Below are 17,377 nucleotides of genomic sequence, written 5' to 3'. Positions count from 1 at the left end.
TTAGGTGGGGCATAGGTGTTATTATCTTTGCTAATCGCCCACCCATCAAAAGGATGACCTGGCAATCAGTGTATCCCAGCAACAAATTGGGAAAGAAAAATTCCCCAAGAAAGGAAACAAAAGGAGAAAAACTTAACCCACAACAAGAGGACACATGTATTGTTCCGGAGAAGTGTGGCCGTGGTGGCTGCAGTCTCCATGGGCACTGTGCACACACGGCGGCGAGACCCGCAGGTGGCAGCACTGCAGCGATAATGTGAGGAACCACAGCCTCCGTGAGGGGCTGGTGCACTGCCAGGGATCCCATAGATTCACAGGCTCTGTCAGGCTGCAATGGATCAGAGGCGATCATCTGATGCAACATTTCTGCTCGAGCAGGGTCATCGTAGAGCACCTGGCACAGGGTTGTGTCCAGACAGTTCCTGAACATTTCCCATGAAGGAGACTTCATAACCTCTGGACAATCTGCCCCAGTGCTTGGTCACCTGCACAGTGAAGTTATTCCTCGTATTCAGGTGGAACTTCCTGTGCATCCATATCTGCCCATTGCCTCTTGTCCTATTGCTTGACAACACCAAGAGCCTGGGTCTATCTTCTTCACACCCACCCCTTAGATATTTATGCACATTTATGAGGTCCCCTCAGTTGTTTCTTCTCGAAGCTGAACAGACCCAGCTCCCTCAGCCATTCCTCCTCAGGGGAATGCTCCAGACCCTTAATTATCTCTGTAGCCCTCTGCTGGATCTGCTCCAGGAGCTCCATGTCTCTCTTGTAATGAGGAGCTGGAACAGCACTCCAGATGTGACCTCACCAGGGCTGAGTAGAGTGACAGAACTGACTTGCTGGCAATGCTCTTCCTAATGCATTCCAGGATACCATTTGCCTTCTTGGCCACAAGGGCACTGCTGGTCATGGACAGCCTGTTGTCCACCAGGACCCCCAGATCCTTCTCCGCAGAGCTTCTTCCCCAGCTCGGCCTCCAGCCCGTCCTTGTGCAGGGGGTTACTCCTCTCCAGGTGCAGGACCCTGCACTTGCGCTTGTTTAATTTCTGAAGGCTTTTCCCCGCGAAGGCTGTTGTCCCGGTGGCGGCGGGAAGTGACGCGCCGGGAGCGCCGGTGGCGCGTGGGCGGGGCGCGGCCGGGCTCCGGCAGGCGCTGAGCGCGGCGAGAGCGGAGCGAGCGGCAGGTACCGAGCGCTCGCCGCTCCCCCGCGGCCACTGCTCGCCCCGCTGCCCGCGGACGGGCCGGCGCTGCCGGTGGGGCCGCGATGGTGCGGGGCAGGCCGTGCCTGGAGGGCGGGGACGGTGCGCGGGGCCGGGCTCGCTCCTCACCTCCGGGGCGGCCTGAGCCGCGGCGAGGGAAGCGGGGAGGAACTCTCGCGGCGGGGAGGAGGCGGCCGCSTTTCTCTCCCCGCTGCGGCTCGGGGGCGAGCGGCCGTGGCGGCGGGATGGGCGCGAGCAGCGGCGGGACCCTGCGATGACGGGCGGGAGCGGGGCCGGGGCTGCGTGGGGCCGGGACCGATGTTGGATGGGAGCGAGGGGGCGCGGAGAAGTGATGGCCGGACGTCGAGCGCTGCTGTGTGGCTGGGAAGGGAGCCCGAAAGGAATCTCGAGGGTTGGTCGGGGCCTCCTCCGGGCTGTCTCCTGCTTCTGGACTCTGTTCCCTCGATCAAAATGTTGCCCGGCGTTTGTAGTGGAGATCTGAGCAAGCCGCGTTAAATGGTTATAGGAGGGACCTCTGCGTAGACGATGCCCTGGCTGCAGGTTTTGGCATGCCTGGTATCCAGCCTCCTTGCTAAACAGCTCGGCTGTCGAGGAGTTGGATTTATTTCTTCCAGGATAATTTAGGCTTCTAATGTACCCCCGTCTCCAGGCTGTAAAAGCTGTGTGCTCTGCTTGATACCTTTGGTGAGAGTAAAGTATGTTATGGTCATGGGGGTAAAAAAGCAGGCCTCTTTAGCTGCAGTGTAAATATTAATRTAATTCTAAGCTCTTATATATTTAAAAAAAACCAGAGGCTGAATTAACTGTCTTCAGATTTTGAGGCGGCCTACCTCTGGCCAGATAATGACCTGGAATATTTCTGGGCAATAGTTAAGAAATTTACATATTAATGGGAAAATATTTCATATCATTGATATAACATTTAAATTCTCCACTCGTTTATTTCATGACACAGCAACAGAGGTATAGTTAAAAAATAAATTCATTATACATTTCACTTGTATACTTGAAATTGGTTTTCACATACTTTTTTTTTCTCTTGAATTGCATGTCATTGCTGTTTGAAATCTGTTAGTGATTTCTTTTATGCAATTGGATGAAAGAGGTTTTCCTAGCTCTGATTTGACCAGCAATGCTTTCTCATAGAAGAAAAAAAAATTTAAAAGCCCAAGCCTTAAAAGGGCCAGGAAGAGACTTACAAGCAATGTCAATTAGTAGTCAGGGGAATTCTAAAATCATCAGTACTTTCCAGCAAAGCTTGGAGTAGAATGTGCACTAGCAGTTTGTGCAGGAGGGTTTGGTTAGACAGAGGCCTGCCCGTGTGAGTCAGGTAATCTTGCAGGAACTTCAGCAGAATCACACAGCAAAGTTTCTATGGAATGTGCCTGAAAAATGTTATTTTTATGGATTGTGCATGTGGGTATGCGTACGCGTGAATGTTCTTATATGTATTTGTACGTGGGTGTCTCTTATCTGAGTCAGCAGTTGATAGGTTTACTTTTGGGTTGTGTTTAGACATTATTCTCAAGGTATTACTTCTTTTCTTTCCAGGCTTTGGTTAGTGTTTTAGGCTCATATTTCTTTGGAGCTGATGTTTTCCTAACACTTCCAGCTTGGCTTTAAAAGCCACTTTGCTGGAATGTTTTAAACGGTTAAGAACCCTCTAGGATTTGAAGTTTATTTAAATTGGTTGAAGAAATAACTTCTGGCCTCACCAAAGAAATAACTGGAATCATGGATCAGAACAACAGTTTGCCACCCTATGCTCAAGGCTTAGCATCCCCTCAGGTAAGAACAAATTATTGAAGATGCAACTATGATCTGAATTTCTTTGTGAAAGTATTTTCTGTTTCTTACATGTAGCTTCACAGTTTTTTGTTTGCAGGCGTGAAAACTTCTGTTAGCTATCGAATAATACTAGTATAAAGCAGAATTTTAAAACCATTGATGTCTACATCCAGAAGTGTAAGAAACATGCGGTTTCTTGTACATGGGGTGTAAGAATGTACATGGGATTTCTTAATGGGGTTCCTCTAAGTTGAAACATGACCGACAAGTTGGAAAGATTAATTTAATTTTGGTGGTTGCTCCTTCAGCTGTGTACATAATGTATTATTGCTGGGCTGTGAATACATTTGGTACACTGAGCACAGTTGGTGTTGAAACAATTTCAAGTTAAATTGTGCGTCGAAGTTGAGAAAAGCTTGCAAGGTAGTGTGAGAAGCATGTCATGTCCCTAGATCCCTGTGGATAGTATTTTATTCTATAGACAGCTGCATTTCCAAGGATTTCCTATTTTTAACAATTTACTGCTATATGCTTCAGATTTGATATGAGCACATCAACAAACATAGATTTACTTTTAGACTATTCCTGAAAACTTTGTCTCTTAAAACAAAATGGAGTGAACATGAGCTATGGTTTCTGTGTCACGTTTTCTTCTGTAGGGTGCAATGACTCCAGGAATCCCAATCTTTAGCCCGATGATGCCATATGGCACAGGACTGACACCGCAGCCTGTCCAGAGCACCAACAGTCTGTCCATACTGGAGGAGCAGCAGCGGCAGCAGCAGCAGCAGCAGCAGCAAGCAGCACAGCAATCCACATCACAGCAAGCGACACAGGGAACATCTGGTCAAACCCCCCAGCTCTTCCATTCACAGACTCTTACCACAGCCCCTTTACCAGGAACCACACCTCTGTACCCCTCTCCAATGACTCCCATGACTCCAATAACTCCTGCGACACCGGCATCAGAGAGCTCTGGCATAGTGCCACAACTACAGTGAGTGCCCCATGTGTTAGTGCATCATGTCCTTTCTCAGACAGCCCTTTAAAGATTTAGGACTAAAGTCACATGAGGAAATAGGTACTGCATTTTGGTGGGAAAGGAGGTCCTGAGAATTTATGGGTCTCTTGTAGCAATGTGAGTAATTTTTGCTTTTATTTTTAGCTGAGCTTCATTACTAAACCACTTAGTAATATAAACAGTGTCTTAGTGATTTGTCAACAGTACATCTTTGGAGCATACCAATGGAGGATTATATATGTCTTCAATTAACACCATTGTAGCTTTCAACTCCTTGCACTTTAGGAGTTCATGATGTTCCCTTTTCTAGTGCATGGCTAACACTGAGTTTGTGAGATGGGAAAAAACCCTCGAACTAGTTCTGAGTTTAGGTATAGGTTTAGGTATTTTCAGTGAAATTCAGTTTTAAAAAGACTTTTTCAAAAATTTACAGAAGAAACAAAGAGAAATGGTTGATAACATAATTGAAAAAGTAGTTTCTCTTTTTTTTTCCCCCTCATTGAGGACCTTTAAATTTCAGAGTTTTTGCAGGGAAAAAAATATCTAGGAACTTCTTTTAAACTTTCTGGAGACCTGCTATCCCATCTCCTGGCAATGGATTTACCTCCTGGGTCATTCCCACTTAATTCTGCACCTTCCTCCTTGAAGGGTGTAGCAAGGAAAATTTCAGATATACTACCTTATTTTCTCCTGTTTCCAGCACCTTCCTTGATTGTGGTGAGGGCTCTCAGCATCAAAAATTTTACCTTCCAAACTGAAACAGAGATTTTTCTCATGGGACACTTTTCATAATAGCTGGCAGATACAGAGGAATCAGCAGTCATAGGCCTTAGGAGCTACTGCCCTACAAAAAGAGGTTCCTGAGATGAAGCACTGCTCAGTGCTCCTGTAAAGATACCATTCAAACTCGCTCGTAGAAACAAAATAATAAAAAAATAAAATTGATTAAGCTTGGTTAAAAATGAGGAAGATACATGAATTCGTTACTGTCTTTTTTAATATATTTCTTCAATCTGTCTTTAGGAATATTGTGTCCACAGTGAATCTTGGTTGCAAACTTGACCTAAAAACCATTGCACTTCGTGCCCGAAATGCTGAATATAATCCCAAGGTAAGAGACATGTATTAATGTTTATCCTATAATGGATATGTCAGAGGCACAGACTGTGGCTGCACGCTGCTGCAACAGACTGAAAAACCTACCTGCTATATATATGCAGTTTTATACTATAGTTAAAAGGGAAATCTTAATAGACTTAGAGCATTCTAATTGCTAAAAAGCATTTTTATGCTGAGGTAGCTGTGATGTGCACCAGGTTGTAAGTTGTTAGATTTAGGAAAAACCTAACCAACAGTGTAATATACTAGCCAAGCTTTTTGTGGTAGAGCTGTCCTCTGCTGCTGTTCATATGGGAATGTTTGTTTGTTGTGCTCAGACAGCTTTTTTTGCATATTACTGTGAAATGTCTTATGATGAAATCTTGTTCCCTGTCTCCCAATAATGAGAAAGGAAAGAAGAATTCAAGTCCTGGCTCCTGCAAGAGCTATGGTTTCCTCCACCTAGCTGCTCTTCTGGAATTCTTATGGTCTCAGGGCATTCGCTTACTTTTTACAGTCTCGCTTCCCCTCTGTTCCCACGTGTTCTCCCCCAGTACTTCTGCCATCTCATTGCTTCTGATGGCTCAGTTTGGCGGAACAGCAAAATTTTTTTTTTTTTTTTTTTTAGCTTACATATTAGTTTTACTTCAGAGTTGTCTGCTGCTTCTAAATAGTAGTGGGGTTCTAAATAAGTGGGGTTTTTTTTTAGTTTTAGGGAAATTTGAACACCACCGAAGGACGTGGACCATTAGATCAAGAATTATGTTGCTTCATGTTTCTTTTGGTGAACCCTCTTGAAAATGTTATCTTTGCAACCACAGTAGCTGGACAGTAATAAAAGTTTAGATGTTGTGTAGTTGAATTGTTTGTCTTGGGAAGGGTTCTGTTTTCCTGGAGTGTATGTGTTTTCTTTGTTTTAGCATTTTGGGATTTAGCAAAAAGGGATTTGCTGCAATTGACCTGAACTCTGCTCTCAAAGGTTAAAGCATACATGCAGGCATATATGATAAATAACTGTTACTGTGAGTTTATAGCAGTGATTGTGTTACATAATTGTGAGTAAGATATTAGTACAGCAAACATTTGAGCATGCCTTGGTAACTCCTAAGGTAGGGGTGTAGGTGGCTGTGAATAATCTTGTAGGCTAGAATAATCAATATGAAACACTTTTCCATGGTAGAGGGAAAGAAGGGTTATGTAACACACTCCTGACATTTACTCAGTACATTCTTCTATCAAAGAAAGATGTTGCTTGGCTGTATTATTTAAGACATATTTTGACAAATGTGCTGTTGGGTAACCCACGCTACCGCCTTGGTTATGTCAGCAGAACAATTCATGGGACTGCTTGGTGAGTTGTTCCAAGTTAAATATAACAAACAGGGGTTTGTATGTGTGTGTATGCCCACATCAGTTTCCAGTATCTCTTGCTTCAAGGAATGTAAGAGTATTTGTAAATGCTTACTTAGAATAAAAAGCTAGAGCTAATCGAGCTGCTGCATCCTACTGTGGTTGCTGAGGTGACTTCTGTTTACACGGGACTTTGATTTCCAGCTGTTCTGTTTGCTGGTATTATAACACTGTCCAATTAAAGAAAACAAAATCATAAAAATAGATCATAAAATGTTTGTAGATAGTCTTCCATCCTGCTTACAAGTGAGAAAATTTCAACACATATGGAGGAATTTTTGTCAATTTTTAAAATAGTTTCTATTGCTCTGTTGCAAACGCTAGCATTATTTATGTTGCATATATACTAATGAGAGATGAATAGAAATGCAACAGTAAATATCCTTCCTACTTGGTTGTACTTCTCAGTGTGTGTGTTTGAAGGTACTTAATGGTTTAAGCATTTCAAGTAAAGTTTGAGTGATCTGTAAGTATGTTGGACCTTAGTTTTTCTTTGTGTGACACTGTAATTTGCTACTTAGATGATGCAGATTTGGTTTTAATGTAAGGATGACAGCAATATATCACTAACAGTCTCAATGCTCGCACTTCAGCGTTTTGCTGCTGTTATTATGAGAATAAGAGAACCACGTACTACTGCACTAATATTCAGCTCTGGAAAAATGGTGTGTACAGGAGCAAAAAGGTATGTTTAGGCATTACAAGCAAACTTATTCAGGCTATCTTTTCTTATGTATCATGATGCTTGTTTATATATACACATGTAAGTTGTACAGGTACAACAGGTAATCTTGCTTCACAGTTACTCCTAATTATACGCATTTCTACACAAAATGCCTGTTTATGATTGAAGGGACTTCCAAACTTATGGGGAAATTGTAGTTTTGTTTCTGATGCGCTTTCATTCAGTGTGACAAACTGGTTTACAGAATATATTCAAGTTTTTGTCTTTGCAGTTACCTGCTTTTTCTAATTTTTAAAAAATCTGTAACTGTTCATTGGAACTGCTTAAAGTTTAAAGTGTAAAGATGGTGACAGAAGGATTTTATATTTGAATAGCTTCATTCATCACAGGACGAGAGCTCCAAGTCTCTGATCTGTTCTTAACATGACCACTGAAGCACAAGAATTGAAAACTAAATACATGCTTAATTCTGGTGGGCAGGAGAAAAATTCTGCTCTGAAGAAGTCTGCTAGGAATCCAAAAGGACTAAACTAATGAGCAGAAATGAATGAATAGATCTGTATAGGGAAACACTTTCTCTGCCTGGTGACACTTGAAATTCAAGTTGTCTTACTCTGCATCAAAAGCAAACAGATCCTCAGCTGTTTACAAACCTGAAGCAAACTGAGTTCTGCAACAGTGTGTAAGTCTGTGCAGTTGTGTTAAACCCATGTTTGTATGCCTGGGTGGAATCAAACAGAAGAATTTGACAGCTGACAAATTTTTATAGAAAAATAGAAATCCTCTGCCAGTAGTAGTTCAAGGTTGTTCTACAATGAAAACTTAAGTAACAGTTTTCATGTCCCTTTAGAGGGACTCCAGTCAGTATTTTAAAAATGTAAAATGTACAGATTTATAATTTACTGTTGTGTCTCATGAACAATGAATGTAACACTAATGTGTCTGGGAGCTTATTACCTAAATTAATATGAAAAGCAGTGTTAGTTTTTAATTTTGGATGTAAAAATTTTGCCTGTGAACTCGCCTCTCCCTCAACACAGACTTTTTTTCCCAATTAGTGATCTGTGGTTTAATGCTGCTTGCTTGAAGTAATACTTAACTGAGGCAGTAATATGGACATCCTTTTCTTACATCAGTGAGGAGCAATCCAGACTGGCAGCAAGGAAGTATGCAAGAGTTGTTCAGAAACTGGGTTTTCCTGCAAAATTTTTGGATTTTAAAATTCAGAACATGGTGGGCAGCTGTGATGTGAAATTTCCCATCAGACTGGAAGGATTGGTACTCACACACCAGCAGTTCAGCAGGTAAGAAACGGCTTGCTTATGTTTCATTCTTGTTGCATACTATCTTGGAGAGTGACATCTGTTCAGATTATTCTCTTGCACCACAGGGAAACCTGCATCTTTGTTCCCATGTCTGTGCTGCCTCAGGTGTAACTGAGGCTGCCCTATGTGAACCCATCAAAATGATCTTCCCTTCTACTCCAAATTTCAGGGAAGTTATATCTGCTCTGCCCAGTCCTGCAGAACATAGAGTGGAGTATGTGTCTGCAAGCATGTTTAAACACTCTCTTCTCTTACAGCTACGAGCCGGAATTGTTTCCTGGCTTAATCTACAGAATGATTAAGCCAAGAATTGTTCTGCTCATTTTTGTTTCTGGAAAAGTGGTTTTAACTGGTAAGTGAAGACAGTTATCTTCCTCCCAAGAGGTAAGCTTTAGACTGTATTACAGAGAACACACAGGGATATGTAACCTTTAGAGATGACTGAGAAAGGAGAGTTAATAGAGTATTCCATGGATGGTGATATTAAGGAAACTTCTCAGTCCAGCCAACCAGCAGCTGCTCTGGCATTCAGAGCCGCACCAGCTGCAGTAGGACCAAAGCCTGTTTGCAGTGGGCAACTCCAGCAAGCCAACAGGTTGCCCTGCTTGACTCCCTACAGCCCACAGTCACCACTTCTTAAGGGCACCTGGCTTTGTTATACAGTGATTCAGGAGTACAGCCCTCTTGCCTGGGGGTTCTGCACCCACCCCTATATTCTTTAACAGATAAGAATGCACATTTTAACAGCACATGTGCTAGATCATAGGAGCAATGATCATGAACCCTAGTCAGGTACGCAGGTGCCCAAAAAGCAGTAAGAATGCAGGTGATCTTTCTGGCAAAAGCTGAAATAAGTTTCTGTGGGCTGAGTATGTGTGATTGAGCTAGCTGTTTTTTAGCAGCTTGGCACCAGGCTGCTGCCCATTCTTGATAGAGGAGCCAAAGAAGGTGAGATACTTGAGCTCTAGGACCTCTTCAACCTCGGGTGGTCCACCTACTCCCTTCCATTTCCTTTCAGGCTGTGTCTTATTATGGAGAAGAAGCCCCACAAGACCTGCAGACAAAACAAGGATCATGTCCCTGCAGTATGAGGAAATGCAGTCTTCTGCAGTGGTCTGCATTGTCAGACCTTCCTCCCCCTGATATTCATGCTCTCAAAAAATGCTCCACCAGTTAGGCCTTTCTGCACAAAGCCTACAAAGCTGTGCTTGTTGAGTCTTCTGTGGAAATTATATGTAGAAAAATTCCATTTGCAACATAGCATCCTCACAGAGATGCTTATGAAGGCTTTAGCAGTTACCAAATTAAACAGAGAAGGCTGATGATGTAATCTGTATGAAATGTGTTTTAAAAGACTGTAAAAACAGATTATGGACACGTACAGGTTTTATATAGAGTTGTGTTCAAGTATACATATTCTGAAAGCTAAAATAAAGTGTTTGGTGAAAGATACAAACTGACTTAATTACTTCTCCTTTTCCAGGTGCTAAAGTACGAGCAGAAATCTATGAAGCATTTGAAAACATCTATCCTATTTTAAAGGGATTCAGAAAGACAACGTAACAGTTTCTACACGATTCAGAAAAATCAGGTGTATATTTTAAAAGATATTGTGTATGGCACAGCAGTAACAAGAAATGGACTTCCAGTGCAACTGCAACACCAGGACTTGGACTATTTCCCAGTTAGTGCCTACTTCCCTCGTGCTCAAGGGGAACTGTATTCTTGAATATGTCTACTGAGTTACTGTGAGTTGCTTTACTGGACTGTTCTGGAGCAGTCCCTCCCACTTTTATTTATATTCTAGCTTTTAAATAGTTTTAATGCCAGTTCTATTAATAGAAAATCTGTAAGTTGTTTGAAGACTAATGCAACTGTGTCACTCAGTGTATAAATCACTTAAATTGCCATGTATACATGTTTTAAGTTCCTTCCATAAAACAATGGTTTTTATAATTTCCAGAACTTTACCTTTTACATTTTTTCAATTTTAAATTTCTTTGGTGCCAGACACATTCCCTCTTTACAGTATTAAGCAAGATAAAATAAATTTATTAATTAAAATGGCTCACTGTACATATATATAATATATACCTTTCTTCTCTTTCCTTCTTCAACTCCACATGTACAATAAATCCTGTTTATACAACTATGAAAACTGTCTTAATAAATTTTAAAATTACCCAGCTGGTAGAATTAAATATATTGAATTTTTTTTTATTTAATCAGTTTTTTAATAGCAGATGCACTACTCTAAGTGACTCGTCACTTTGGTAGAATCTTAACAATGCTCTGGTTTGCTTACCAGGAGTCACATCCTTGGCATTGTCTACCTTGAATATTTCCAATGTTAAAGCAAAAGAGATGACTGGTTAAAGAACCTTGTGTTTGAGTATGTGTTGCCTCATGTTCAACAGATGGGATTTAGGCAAGTCTTAAATAGCTGCACTTGATTGAATTGAAACAAAAAATCCCTGCTTAGCTTCTAGAATTTCTTTAAATTACTACTTCTGTATTTTACCAGCTGTGACAGCCTCACTATATTAGTGTTCCTGTAAAATGTCAAAGCCTATCCGACTGGAGTCAGTATGTACATAATCTTCCTTCTGAACCATGCTTGAAGCTTACTGAGCTGAGAACTAAAAATAAACTTTTTTTTCTTCAGTAAATTTCCGGTAATAACAACCTCTCAATGACTTACACATTATTTCAAACAGCTTTTATCTGAAACTAACCGAAATGTAAACAATGGTCTCACTACTAAGTTGGTGTTTCATTCCAGACAAAATGAAGTTTTGGCTGGCTTTGATACTGCTCCATTTCCAAATCCTGAGTGACCTTAATATTCAGTCTTCTCTCCACGCCATTGTTACTCCAGGCATTTTAATAGCCAGTTTCATGAATCTTACCAGAAGGATGCTCTTTACTAACATAGCTGCACATGATAAGTTCAAGATACTCGAACACTGCATTGCTTTCAATATTGCACCACTGTGTTACGAGCTCATGACTATAACTGTTCCTGAGAGCTCTTGACTATAACTGTATGATTGTCCATGCTTTTGCAGGACCTGAACTATTACCAGATTATGTGCAAAACTTCAACTCTTCAGAAAGCTTGGAGCCCTAAGAAACAGTGGGATGGTTTCAAATAAAATGAGTTGAGCTGTACTACAGTGACTTAATACACACTTTGCTGTTTCACGACACATACCAGGGCTTAAAACTACCCTGCTAGAAATTAAGCTCAGTGATAACAAAACCACTTACAGGTACAGCATTCTCTGCCTGCTCACTTGAGTATTTTCAACATCCAAATGATTTTAAAAACCCCACAGTGAGCCTAGGACTTCTGTAAAATCACTTTCAGAGTCACAGGTAAGCAGCCATGAATGGCTGGAGCAGAATGAGGGAATATCTCAATTCTGTACTGAAACGCATAAAAAAGCCTTTTCTGCAAATACAGTTAATAGCCATAGGAGTAATTAAGCAACTACCACAGTAAACTCAGCATCATGGTTTGACTTTTCTTGTGCCTGAGCTATATGGCAGTCATATAGCAGAAGAATCCCTGCAGAGGACACTTATTTATAAACTCCACCAATAATGGCAGACTTAAGGTACAATTCAGCTTGAAAATCTGCTGCTACAGGCACTGTGTAACAAAACAAATGTGTTCTGGTAGGGCTGACTTTGTTTAAACTGTTTATGATGGTAGGGCTGACTTTGTTTAAACTGTTTCTGCACCAAGTAACTGAGTTAAACTGTTTCTGCATGGAGCTAATACTTTTAAGTCAGATAAAACACATAATTTTTGTGCATTTTATCTCAAATACCCACTCAATCAGAATATGTAAAAAACTCACAAGTTAGGTTCGGTGTACGTGTTGAGAAAGGGAACCAGATTTAAGTTCCACAACAGAAAGCTGTGGAGCTTTGTCTTAGCTGACTCCGGTACAGCTCTGAACATAAGCACCTGAGTTTACAGTAGTTTGCTCTTTTCTAAATGAGTGTTAATTTTTGAGTAGCTTAACGAAGATCCTGACAGACTACAACCTTCAGATTTTTGAAGTTCCATGACCAACAAAAGATAAAGATGGATTAGTGAAATTATGTAAACTTTCAGAAATGAGATTTGAAATGACACTCTCTAAACAAATACATCTGGCTTCATTCCCAGGTTGAAGTAAAAGCTCCTCTGGAGTACAAGAGAGGCTGTCAAGGTCTAGTTACAGCAATTTTATTATTACAAGATCCAGAGTTATCAGTTTAGTTCAACTACCTGTTTACATAGTGCAGAGATGTAGTGAAACAAGTCAAGTATTCCATTTGGATGATTCAACTTCATGAAGTACAGCCCGTGGAATGGTCCTGTTTCCATATGAACTCTTCCAGGTATTCATTTCCCCCACCGCAGCTGTCAGCACAAGTGTATACCACCAGCGTTCCCCAGTCAATGCTCTCTTCAAGGCTGTCAACCTGAAGGTGGTTCAGGAGCTGTGGCATAATCTTCAAGGAAAACCAAAAAGGTTTAGAGGCAGGCCACAGTCTCGTCCTCTTTACCCTCTTCTCTTCCTGAAGAACAGTGCTGCATTTGGTGCAGAGAATGTATGTTCTCTTACACCAAAATCCCAACTGAAGCTACTATGTATACAGCAGCTCAAATAAAATTGGAAACTGGAATTCTATGCAAGTTTTATTTGACTTTACAAGCCTTGCCTGATCTGTGGGTCTCCCGCCATTTCAAATTCCCTTAATAACTATTTTGTCTTTGCACGACATTGAGTGTGTTTACCATACACCTCTAGCATTCAAAATTCCACAGGTGACTACTTCCAGCCAACTTGTTTACAATTTGCATAATTAAGTTTTCTCTTTTTTTTTCTTTTTAAATATACAATACCAGACTCGTGTTATTTAACAGTTGGTTCCACATTTTCAAGTGCACCATTTAATGGATATTGCAAATTATCTGATGGAAACTTACTTCAATATGTGAAATTTTTGTGTGAAAAAGCACTTACAAGACTTAATAAAGGTTCTTTACTATCATTTAGCATACTTAGTTTGTAGGAACTTCAACCTTCTTACTCAAATTACAAGTCAACACCTGTACAATTAGATCCTGAGCCTGAAACACATTACCTGTATTATTTTTTAATTAGTTAACATACCTGGAATTCAAATATCCTTTTGGCACCACATACACAATTTGGGATATCTTTTTCTTCAGGCCGATTTTTACCTGACACCCAGAGTGGACCTCCTCCTCCTCTGCAGTATCTAATAATCTGAAATACAGAAGTTTAAGTTCTCATTACTATCTTTTCATCTTGACAAAAAAATGGTATTTAGTGACATAGACAAAGCTGTAGATGGAGAAGAAAAAGGTCATTTGGTGTAATAACCATGGCAAAATATCATTTGCAAATGTAGTATTCTAAATAAAACAGGTTGCTTATGAGTTTTCTCACTCGACTATGTGAATCTTTCAAGTATTCACATCATGGTTTTTCAGTGATCCAGGGATAAATTGCAGTGATTTTTATAGAAATGCGAGGTTGTATATTTACATACTGTTTTGAGACAGTAAGACCACCTGAATAATTAGCACACAGACCTGCACACAGTCAGAAATGCAGTCCAGATTCTTCTGTTTGCAGTTCTGCATCTAAGACTATCCTAATGTTCAAGAAGGTGTTTTCAGACATATCCTTTGTTTTCCTGTTACTAGCAAATCAGGCATTATCTGCAAGAGGATGCTTGGACAGATCAGTCAGTACAGAGACGATCAGAAAGAATGAGGCACATACCTAAAACAGAGAAGGGAACAGACTCAAGAGTCTCCTACTTTCTGGGTATGTACCTTAACCCCTCAGCTACCAGGTAAAACATGGAAGGAATTTGTTCTTCACCACTTTCATGGATTTAAGCCTGTGTCTCCCCTGAATGAAACCAGGGGCCACGGTTTTGTTTGACAATGTAGCTTTTTTGCCTTTTGTAGTAACAAGAAATGTGATGGGGGAGATTTCTGTTTTAAACAGTAGACATTTTAAAGCCATCACTAATGTCTTCAATCTTTAAAAAATACCAATCCAGCCCCCAATACAGCTGGTGACAATGACAGAGCTCTTCTCTGCAGTTTTCATGCTGCTGAGGACAGCCAGCAGGGCCACAGGCTGGGGAATGGTGCAGTGGTTCCCTGTGTCCTTTGCATAGAACCACGTCACAGGATGGTGGGACCTTTCACACTGTGGGGGCTTCAGCAGCCTCATGCCATCTCATCTTGACCAACCGCTGTTTAAGATGGATGAGCAGGTGCTAAACTCTTACTTTGGCACGAACTAAGTTCAGCACATAGGGAAGATGAGGGTTTGTTAGTTAGGTGTGTGGAGGATGAGGAGATATCCCCATTTCCAACTAGGTGCAAAAGGCAGTGAAAAATGTTGCAAGTGCAGCAGGATGCTGTGCCAGAACCACTAAGGCCACCCCATCTTCTGACCTGCTCTGGTTCAGCAGCTATTTGTTTTTTAAATGTTCGGAAGATTTTATTTTCTTCATTCTCATGTTTTGCCATTGCTTCCAATGTCTCTTCATCTAAGGATTGAAATGCTTCATCTAAGCAAGAAAAAAAGAAAAAAGTTACAGGCAGTAACAAGTAACAAATACAAGACAGTAAAAAATTAAAAACAATGTTAGAACCTGTAAATTCATTTTGCTTCATAAATCATTCCTGGAGTAAATCTCACTAAGAATTTTTTTTCTTTTCATGGCATGTTAAGATTCAGTCACACACAGGTCCACTTAATAGTTTTAGTTGCATTTTAAACATAGAGGTCAGTACTGGAATAATGGAAAGGGAAGGAGTTAATTCACCAAAGTTTATGGCTTCTAGCAGGTATCACTGAGACTACAGAACCTTCAAGGTAAGACATCTGAAAAAGGCCATGCATGCTGTGCATGTGCCAGACTTCAATTTTTAGCACTGAAGAGTGTCTGTTACTCTTCAATGTCCATGTCAACTGGAGGCACTAAACACTCTTGAGACAGCTTTGGACCACAGCAAAGGACAGCCAGAAACCCAGCATCATCACAAACTCTCCACCGTAGGTATGTTCAAATCCAGTGTGTTCACTGCAAACGCATCATGAATTTAGGGGGAGCACGGAGAAGGAGCCTGCACTTCAACTGATTAATTCAAAGTCAAAACAGTTTTCTTCTAGCACAGACAAGGAAATTTTCCATAAATTAACACAAATTAAACTAAGTCAAGCCAAGGCAATCTAATAATCTCCTGATTGCAGGCATCTAGCAGCAGATGCTCAGGGTCCTGGCTTTCTCACTTGAGTTGTTCCTTACCTGCTGGAAGCACACAGGGGCACAATGTAACTCTGCTATCTGCAGCAACAGCTGCTTCAACAGCTCCTAGGGTCTAAGGCTTCATCATAAAAGCAACTTATATTGCAGGATGTCTACAACGAACTTCCATCACAAATGGCTGCAGATTTAGCCTTTTTCACCAGTAGTTTACAATGAACACTTAAAAGTCACAGTATTTTATATCCTGAAGATGTGATGCCAGGCATCACTGGGAAGAATTACAGGCGGCATTTTATTTCTGACCTGCAAAGCCTGCAGCTCCAAGTTCATCTTGTTCTTTTGCATCCTTTGATGTATCTACAGCTCCTTGTTCATCATTAGTGCTGTCTGATTCCTCAGGTTCTATCAAAATTTCATATTCTGGAAAAAGGAAATCGTTACGCTCTGGAATTGCATCCGTCGAGTCATCTACAAAACAGAAGACAGATATCACTTCATAATGTCATCTGTATTTCACGTCCTTTTCCACAAAAGCTGCACAGCAAACTACACAGCAAACATTGCATGAGCAAGAAAGATTTACTGCTAAACCCGACCCGAAGGGAAGAAAAACTGTTACATTACGGCCAGTGGAAAACTTCAACAGGCGTCACGCTCTTTGAACCTCTGTAAATTCAAGGGATGTGGAAGGCAGACCAAACAGTGATAGCAGCAGGATTTAAGAACTCGAAACCTGCAGCTTATTAATTAACCTATTAACCACAGACTGGCACGTGTTTCGGGTTCCCCCCGTTTCAGAGGTCACTGATGGCCGCAGACTCACCTCCGGCGGCGTGTTGCCCGCAGGAACGGCGGTGCCCGCGCCGCCAGTCTAGCGCCTGGTGCTCGGGCCCGCAGTAGGCGGCGCGGCGGCAGCGGCCGCAGCAGCGCGGCCCAAGGCAGCCGCAGATGCGGCACAACGCGGCGCCGCTGCCCAGCCGCCGCGGGGGCGCGGGGGCCGGGCCCGGAGGCGGCTCCTCGGGGGGCGGCTCCTCGGGGTACGTGTCGTTCCGCCGCGGCAGCTGGTTCCGGAACACTGCGGGCGAGACGCGGCGGTCAGCGGGGCGGCGGCCGGCGGCCCTCGTCCCATCCCTCCCTCCGTCCCTGCGCCTCACCGCGGAAGGGTCCGCACGGGCCCGCCAGGCGGTAGCAGGCGGGGCTGCGGCAGGCGAACACGAAAAGGGTGCGGTGGAAGGCGTCGGGGCGGCCGGCCAGCGGCGCGTACAGCTGCAGCAGGAAGGCGCAGGGCTGCTGGCAGCGGCCGCAGCGCAGGGCGGCGGGGCCCGGCAGCCCGGCCTCGCCTAGCCACGCTGGCCGACCCCCGACCTTGCTGGGGAAGGAGGCGCTGCGCAGCCGCCAGGCACCACCCGGACCCTCCGCCGCCGCCGCGAAACCCAGCTCCGCGCCGGGAGCCATGTTGCTCCCCGTGGGCCGCCGCGCACCGAGAGGGGCGGGCGCTGCCCCGGCT

General features: G+C 42.6%; 2 protein-coding genes across 4 annotated transcripts; one reads left to right on the top strand and one right to left on the bottom strand.

Moving 5' to 3' along the window:
* The first annotated feature begins 1,119 nt into the window (after positions 1 to 1,119).
* Positions 1,120 to 12,813, top strand: TBP (TATA-box binding protein). Of its 2 annotated transcripts, none has more exons than XM_057373604.1 (8): positions 1,120 to 1,186; positions 2,775 to 3,011; positions 3,671 to 4,008; positions 5,056 to 5,143; positions 7,134 to 7,225; positions 8,362 to 8,529; positions 8,808 to 8,902; positions 10,034 to 12,813. In XM_057373604.1, the coding sequence occupies exons 2-8, from the start codon at positions 2,958 to 2,960 to the stop codon at positions 10,111 to 10,113; spliced, it is 915 nt and encodes a 304-aa protein (XP_057229587.1). In that variant the 5' UTR covers positions 1,120 to 1,186; positions 2,775 to 2,957; the 3' UTR covers positions 10,114 to 12,813. The 2 variants fall into 2 exon arrangements, with proteins under 2 accessions (XP_057229587.1, XP_057229588.1); XM_057373605.1 differs by lacking the exon at positions 1,120 to 1,186 and adding an exon at positions 1,552 to 1,614.
* Positions 12,814 to 12,824: 11 nt separating this feature from the next.
* PDCD2 (programmed cell death 2) lies at positions 12,825 to 17,372 on the bottom strand. Of its 2 annotated transcripts, XM_057373602.1 has the most exons (6): positions 17,025 to 17,361; positions 16,694 to 16,945; positions 16,174 to 16,338; positions 15,053 to 15,168; positions 13,725 to 13,841; positions 12,825 to 13,059 (listed from the first exon to the last, which is right to left on the bottom strand). In XM_057373602.1, exons 1-6 carry the CDS (start codon positions 17,323 to 17,325, stop codon positions 12,895 to 12,897), a joined length of 1,116 nt encoding a protein of 371 aa, XP_057229585.1. In that variant the 5' UTR covers positions 17,326 to 17,361; the 3' UTR covers positions 12,825 to 12,894. The 2 variants fall into 2 exon arrangements, with proteins under 2 accessions (XP_057229585.1, XP_057229586.1); XM_057373603.1 differs by lacking the exons at positions 12,825 to 13,059; positions 13,725 to 13,841 and adding an exon at positions 14,226 to 14,363 and having other exon boundaries at positions 17,025 to 17,372.
* Between the last annotated feature and the right edge of the window lie 5 nt (positions 17,373 to 17,377).

The sequence above is a fragment of the Malurus melanocephalus genome, unplaced genomic scaffold (assembly GCF_030028575.1).
Source record: "Malurus melanocephalus ecotype Western Australia unplaced genomic scaffold, MMel_1.1 scaffold_203, whole genome shotgun sequence".
In the NCBI taxonomy this organism is placed as follows: Eukaryota; Metazoa; Chordata; class Aves; order Passeriformes; family Maluridae; genus Malurus; species Malurus melanocephalus.
Note: the sequence above shows the minus strand (reverse complement) of the source record. Positions and strands in the feature narration are given on the sequence as shown.